The 8,303-nt window shown below is 33.6% G+C and overlaps 1 protein-coding gene across 1 annotated transcript in view; it reads left to right on the forward strand.

The window, feature by feature from the left end:
* Positions 1-2,618: 2,618 nt before the first annotated feature.
* Positions 2,619-8,303, forward strand: part of LOC124887056 (proline-rich protein 2-like) — a 19,711-nt gene continuing 14,026 nt past the window's right edge. The window contains exon 1 of the mRNA XM_047396224.1: positions 2,619-2,864. Within this exon, the coding sequence (XP_047252180.1) occupies positions 2,619-2,864 (246 nt within the window). The remainder of the gene's footprint in view (positions 2,865-8,303) is intronic.

The following is an 8,303-nucleotide window of genomic DNA, read 5'->3' on the forward strand; positions in this document are numbered from 1 at the left end:
TTCCTTGATTGTATGTACCTTCTAAGGAAATAAAAGCACGAGAAAGGGAAGGTAAAGTTATGTCTATGAATTATAGAGAGAGAAATAGTAAATCTGAGATATTTGTAATTAGTTTGGGACTTTGGGATATTATGTAATAAAAGAAAATAAAGTTGTGATTTTTTGTAATTTTTCTTTTTTTTATTAAAGGTCAATAGGTTCTCGTAGAAAGCATCATGCAAGAGAAGAAAACATTTTTCACAATTCAAAAATAAAATCTTGTTTCCATAGTCAATTGATTGAAAATATAAAAATAATATAGGATGACCCTGCTTTGGGTTTTCTTTTCTTCCTTTAAAGATTAGTCTTTTTCTTTTTATGTATAGTACAAGTATATTTTGCCCTCTATACCTTAGATGTTTTAAACTTTTCATGTTCATTTATCTCTCAATTTCTATTTTTTTTTCACTTTTTTGTTTTCCTTGATTTTTTTTTTGCTTTAATCATTTGTCTCAATCTTTATTTTTCTTTTACTTTTTTCTCTTTTTTTCCCCAAACATTATCTATTTCTTCATTTCTCTTTTTTTCTTTTTTTAATTATTTGTCTCAACCTTTATTTTTCTTTTATTTTTTATTTTTATCATTTTTATTTTTATTTTATTTTTCTCAAACTTTATTTTTTTAACTCATTTTTGTTTTTCTGAATCTTTATTTCTTTCCTTTTTTTGTTTTTTATTCTTCTCTATTTTCTTAACTTTTATTTTTTCTCTTTTTCTCAAATTTTTTATTCTCTTTGTTTTTCTCAACTTCTATTATATTTTGCTAATAAATAGAACCTTGAATAATTCGCAAAGGAATCTTCTTTCTTTGACATTAAAGTAAATTTAACGGAATGACTGTTTGGAAGTCCTTTGGGATAAGTCTTATTTTTAAGACAAAAAATGTTCTTATAAATCAAGACACAATCTGATAGTGTCAAGTCTTACTCGTAGGGCATAACTTGTTGTTTAAAATCCTTGAGTTAAGTCTTGCCTCTAAGGCAAGAGTTATAAAACATCTCATAAATCAAAACACAATATGGTAGTGTCAATACTTACCCATTGGGCGTAACTTATTTTTTTATGAGGTTCTTGGGCGAAGTCTTATCTTAGAGGCAAAACTAATAGAGAATCTCATAAGTCAAGACACAATGTGGTAGTGTCAGCTCTTGCCTATGGGGTGTAGCTTGTGGGCTAAGTCTTGCCTCTAATGCAAGAGTTATAGAACATCTTATAAATCAAGACATGACGTGGTAGTGTTAACTTTTATCCATGGGGCGTAACTTGCTGTTTGAAAGTTCCTGAACTAAGTCATGCCTCTAAGGCAAGAGTTATAGAACGTCTTATAAGTCAAGACATAATGTGATAGCATCAACTCGTACCCATTAAACATAACTTATTGTTTGAAAGTCCTTGATTTATAGAATATCTCTTAATCAAGATACAATTTGTAGCATCAACTCTTGTACATGGGCTGTAACTTATTGTTTAAAAGTTCTTAGGCTAAGTCTTGCCTCTAAGGCAAGAGTTATAGAGCATCTCATAAATCAAAGAATAATATGGTAGTGTTAACTCTTACCCATCGTGCGTAACTTGTTATTTAAAAGTCTTTGGGTTAAGTCTTGTCTCTAAGGAAAGAGTTATAGACTATCTCATCAAATAAAACATGATGTGATAGTGTCAACACTTTTCCATGGGACGTAACTTGTTGCTTGAAAGTCCTTGGTCTAAGTCTTGCCTCTAAGAGAAGAGTTATAGATCATGTTATAAATCAATACACAATATGGTAGTGTCAACTCTTGCCCATGGAGCATAACTTATTATTTGATGGTCCTTGGGCTAAGTCTTGCCTCTAAGCTAAGAGTTATAGAGTATTTCACAAGTAAAACACACACCGTGGTAGTTTTTGTTGAAGGAACAACCCACACATTATGCGCACGTCGAAGAGGAACCTATGGGAAGATATGGTATTATGATATTAAAAGATATTTAGAATCCAGAACATACCCTGAAGAGGCCAACAACAACCAGAAAAAGATAATCTGGCATTTGGAAAAGAATTATTTTCCAAGTGGGGAAATTCTTTTTAGAAGGACTCCAAACTTAGGATTCCCAAGATGTGTCGATCCCGCGGAAGCTACAAAATTAAAAAAAAAAAAGTACACGTCGGAGTCTGTGAACCCCACATGAACGATTTTGCCCTTGCTAGAAAGATCCTGAGAACTGGTTACTTCTGGATGAATATGGAAAGTGATTGTAGCAAGTATGTGAAAAAGTGCCCAAAATGCCAAATACATGGAGATTTGGTTGGAATGCCTCCACACGAGCTTTATGCGATGAGTTCACCTTGGCCTTTCGTAGCTTGGGGTATAGATGTTATTGGACCAATAGAGCCACCAACGTCAAATGGGCATAGATTCATTTTGGTTGCTATTGATTACTTTACTAAGTGGATCAAAAATTCTTCATATAGAGCCGTCACCAAGAAGGTAGTTGCAGATTTTGTCAAGAATAACTTGATTTGCCAATAGTCACTTGTTGAGTGAGATTTGTGATTAGTTCAAAGTTATTCATTGCAACTCGATCGTATATCGTCCACAAATGAATGGAGCCGTAGAAGCAGCCAATAAGAATATCAAGAAGATCTTAAGGAAAATGATCGAAAATGATAGATCATGGCATGAGATATTGCCCTATGCTCTGCGAGGGTATCGTACAATAGTTCGAACCTCCACTGAGGCAACTTCTTATCTACTTATGTATGGGAATGAATTTTCGATACCTATTAAGGTTGAAATACCTTCCTTAAGGATTATTCAAGAAGCTGGATTAAGTAACGAAGAATGGGTTTGCGCTCGCTATGAACAACTCATGTTGATTGATGAGAAGATAATGGTTGTTGTATGTCATGGTCAGTTGTATCAACACAGGATGATCCGTGCCTTCAACAAGAAAGTAAGAGCTCGAATATTTGAAGTTGGGTAATTGGTTCTCAAATGCATATTTCCTCACTAAGAAGAATACAAAAGGAAGGTCGCTCCGAATTGGCAAGGACCATACATAGTTCGCAAGGAACTATCCGGAGGAGCACTGATTCTATCTGAGATGGATGGTTAAGAGTGGACCAAACCAATCAATTTTGATGCGGTAAAGAGATGCTATGTTTGAAGGATGTTTTAGTTTTGTTTCCTTGGTTTATTTGTAATCGCCTTTATGCTAGTATTTATTTTATGATGTATAATTACCTAAAATCCCTTTTCCTTTTATGTATGAACACGTGATGACCTGAATTCCCAAGAATGGGATATGTAGGAAGCCTATGTCGGCTCGGTCAACCCATTAGAGTTTTCTATATATCCTTAGCGTAGTCCTAAACTATGTTTGACCTGATTTTTTCTTCAACGGGATATGTAGGCGCCCCAATGACTCAGTTATATAATCACATAAAATGAAAACTGGGGCAGAATTTTTGAGAAGGAATCTAAAAAATTCACAAGAGGAAGATCATTATCCAAAAAGAAGATGAAGACTCGCGAAGACCACCGATCCTCTCAAGACAAGATCATCCCCAATAGTATTAAATTGGGGCAGAAATTTTGAGGAGGTCCTCAAAATTTCAACTAATATATTGTAATATATTTCAAATTCCCCAAAAACAGGAGGTCAAAAGCCAATTTTAGAAATTACTAGTTGCGACAAAGTCTAGATAAATTAAATATCTTGCTGTGACAAGACTTTTTGAAGAACTCTCGAGAAATGATGATGGGTTTTAGAAATCCCCCGTCGGATGTTGAACATAGTTGAACCTCAAGAAGACGACGTTCGTTGAGCTAGTACATAACCTGACAAGGATTTTTTAAAGCTTTTACAGATTTTTTTTAAACTAGTTTCTCAAAAATTAAGGCTACTTTCGAAAATTTATACAAATACTTTTACTTAGTGATTTCCTAGGCATCTATTGAAATGGGGAGTTAGAGTGGAGGTCCCAACATGACGGAGCACCCAAAAGATAGCGAGGATCAAATTAAGGACCGAAGGAGGTCAACATGGAGTAGTTTCACTCAAACTAATCATTTTTTCTGTGGATGCAAGGATCAATTCACAAAAATGAGAATCTTTTTCAAAAAGTACCTAAGCGAGTTGCGAGCCACACCAAAGAATATAATGCTCAAGAATGGTATTTTTGGGTAGCCCCAAAGATGGGTTTAATACCCATTTATCGAGGACCTTTTGAATTGTCTATCTCATTTCTTGAGACCATGAAGGAAAAATAAAGGCGCCTTATCTTCTTTATGAATATTGTATTTAAAATTCTTTATATAAAAGCAGTTGCTAACATTAGAGACTTTGTGTCTATTAAATATTTACTTTAAGCATAGCAATATCAAAGGAGTTGGCACAGTAAATACAACAATCAAAAAGATCACTCAATAGGAGGAAGAGCGGAAATTCTTCCTCAAAATTCATTGAAGCAAAAAGAACGGTATCTGAGTGACCCCAAAAAAGGGATTTTACCCATTCAATTATATATCTGGTGGGTCTGTTATTTAAATACTTCTTCGAAAAGAGGATAGATAGCAGATTAAGCCATTTAGATTATGATACCAAGTATTTTTTTATTTAAATTTTTATGCAAATTTAATTATGGTCGCTAGTGAAAGCGGCATTGTGTCTACTAACTATCTACATTGAGTACAGGTACAGACAAACGGACTCAGGTAAAACCGTTTTCATTGCCAAAAGAGCCATAGCATTTAATATTTCTTGACACGCGAGACACAAACATTGGCGTCGAGGATATCATCAACATTTCATATCCGTTGACATGCGAGACACAAATGCAGGCTTCGAGGATATCATCAGTATTTAATATCTGTTGACACGCGAGACACTGGCGTTGGAGATATCATCAACATTTAATATCTGCTGACACGCGAGACATGAACGCTGACGTTGATGATATCATCAACATTTAATATCTATTGACACGCGAGACACAAATACTGGTGTCGAGGATATCATTAGCATTTAATATCTGTTGATATGCGAGACACAAACGCTGGCGTTGAGGCTATCATCAATATTTAATATGTATTGACACGCGAGACACAAACGTTGGCATCCAAAATATCATAGCATTTAATATCTGTTGACACGTGAATATAGAATACTCTGGCATCGATGATATCTCTTTATTTTATGAATCAGCATTTGAATACATCCATAGCACGTGATTTGAAAGGACGTCTTTAAGTCACTATTTGAAGAGGGATGATATATGAGATTTCCTAGAAATTGACAATTTAAGGGTCATATATAAGTCATATTATTTGAAATAGGATAGTGTGAAAGATTACCTATGAGTTGATAGCCCATAGGTCATCCGTAAGCCGCAACAACATCCAAATCGGATAGTTTGTAAGGTTACCTAAAAATCGATAGTCCGAAAGTTATCTATAAGTCGCAACTAAATCCTTACCAGAGAATATGCGAGATTATCAAATTGATAAGTCTAAGGGTTCTCTATAAGCTGCGTCATATCCAAAGATCGATTATGTGTAGGATTACCCTAAGTCTAGCAATATGAGAGATATCTATAAGTCATATTGTTCGAAGGTTAGATGATATGCTGGAGTACCTGAAAGCTAGCGATTTGAGGGATATTTGTAAGCCATTTTTTTATCCAAGGTCGGATAATGTATGGGATTACATGAACGCTAGTAATTCAAAGGATATCTGTAAGTCGTCTAGTATCTAACATCAAATAATGTGTAAGATTATCCAAAGATTGACAATTCAAGGAAAATCTATAAGTCGTATCGATACCAAAAATGTGCAAGACTTAACCGAGTTCATGTGCAAAGAATTATTGTCAATAACCGGAGAGGTTTTATTCCACATACACCAAGCATTATAGGTGATAAAAAATGGTTGTGCATCAACATATGATTACACGGTTGCAGGGACCGTTCGATATAAAGTGTCGTCGGTGTCCAAAAGGGCCACCCTATTTTGAAGACACATTCAATCGACAAATGAGCTAATTATGCAACAACCAAAAGGGTTGTTGTGTCTGTTATTGCAAGTTACTTCCTTTCAAACAGGTATATGAGAGGATGACTTCGTTTTTTAGGCAACAACTCACATGGAGATATGATAAAAAACTCTGAACTCTTTTCGTGAATTGTGTTATTACTAATGATTTTTGTTTGAGACATTGTAGAGAGCATCTAAGAGGATGAAAATCTCAAATCAAAACCACAGGTGCGGACAACTCCAAAAAGGATGCATCACAACGTGAAACTTTTTTTTAACAGTAAAATGAAACGTAGTCCAGAGAGGGACGACAAACTCTTTGGAAACGAGCTAAAGGATGATTGCCACCACCATTCCAACCACACCCTTGTTAGAAGGCACTTGGGTATTTTGGGATATTTTGGTTTTAGCTTCACCTTTGGGATATTTCTAAACTCATGCCGAGGGTAACCTTCTCTTTCTTTCAAATTCGAGTGACAACATACTTAGAGTTTTAGAAATTATGTCAGTGTAAGTTTTTGCCTATGGATGTGAAGGATCCCACATTCATAGTTAAGAGGTTACAAGCCTATTTTCTGCAACTCAATCAACTTGTCATTCCTCCTGAGCCAAAGATCGTCTAAAATAAAAGACTTTATTTTTTACCGATTGAGTCGAACTACAAACAGTCTGATTCCCTGAGTCTCAAGGATATGTAGGCTGGGATTTATGTTGAAAACTCGATTGCATTCCAACCTCTCCTCCAATTTGCTTATTCCCAGCTTTTCGATTTCACTAAGAGACAAAAATTGAGATATCTTGTGATTTTTTCTTGAAAATCATGCTTTAAGTCATGCCTTGTGAGCTACAAATGGCCTGAATTCTCATGTAACCTGAAATATTTAGGAAACCCGATACTGAGGGCCATAACTCCATGAAATTCGTGCAAAAATCAATCTCTTTCAGATATGAATTTGTGGTCGGATAAAAAATTAGGAATGTCAAACTTTCTTTGCCCAGGGTTACTTGCATCCACCCTACCCAAAGGGAAGGAGCAGTTCTTGACACCTAATTTTTTCCTCCACGACTAAATTTAATCCTGAGTTTCTTTGATTTTTTATAAAATTATAATATTTATTTCATCCAGATGAATACGCTTTAGAATATTTGTTTGGGTTAACTTTGTCATTTAAGTGGCGATTGTACGTTTTCGTATTTACATATATGAACTTGTATAAAATTTATTTCTAAAATAAATATTTTTATCAAAATTGGACTTTTACTGATTAAGCTTGACAATTAATCTAAACGAATAAAGTCTTGATTTGAATAAAATTTATTCTCAAAAATTAATTTATTTGGAGAAATATTTATTTGAATCAAGAAGCTCAGGATTAAGTGAAGTATTAATTCGTATTGATTTTTAATTTAATTTAGCCAATTTATTAGATTTGACCATAATTAAAATCAAATTGGCCATAATTACAATGCAATCGACCAACAAATTTTTAATTTGGTCAAAATTAAATAATTTGGCTAAATTTTAAATCCCAATTGAGGGGTTATATCTTAAATAATCCCAAAATCCCTCAAAAAAGTATCCTAATTTACCCAAAATCCTCCTGGTTTACTCCCCCCTTTCAAAAAATAACCCTTAACTAGCCCAAACAACAACAAAAATCGGCCCAAATCAGCAAACAACCCACTCCAGTGGCCCAAAATTTACTGACCCGGCCCACACCATCTCTCTTTTCTTTTCTATTATATAGAAGAGGTGGTTTCGATCACCTCTTATCCAATTACCAAAATATCCTTTTACTCTCACTTAATTACATACCATATCCCAATATATAATAATTTTATTATTTCATCATAATGGTTTAAATATTTAATATATTCTATTAATTTATATTAATTAACTATAACTACATAGTGAAAGTAATTTTTTTTATTTAATTGGCTATCATGTTCAAAACTAATTTATTGCCACAAATCACAATAATTAATAACTTAAAATATTTAAAAGACATATATAGATTTTATTGACTCTCATTATTTTAGCAATGTCACATAAATTGAGATAAAAGAAAAAGTACTGCAAATCATAATAATTAACAACTTAAAATATTTAAAAGATATATAAAATTTTAGTTGACTCTCAAAATTGTATCGAAGCCACATAAATTGGGACACACGGAGTAAATATATTATTTGATAATTACGTAAAAATTATTATAAATCACAATAATTAACAAGTTAAAATAATTTTTT

Source organism: Capsicum annuum, chromosome 9 (genome assembly GCF_002878395.1).
Source record: "Capsicum annuum cultivar UCD-10X-F1 chromosome 9, UCD10Xv1.1, whole genome shotgun sequence".
Classification (NCBI taxonomy): Eukaryota; Viridiplantae; Streptophyta; class Magnoliopsida; order Solanales; family Solanaceae; genus Capsicum; species Capsicum annuum.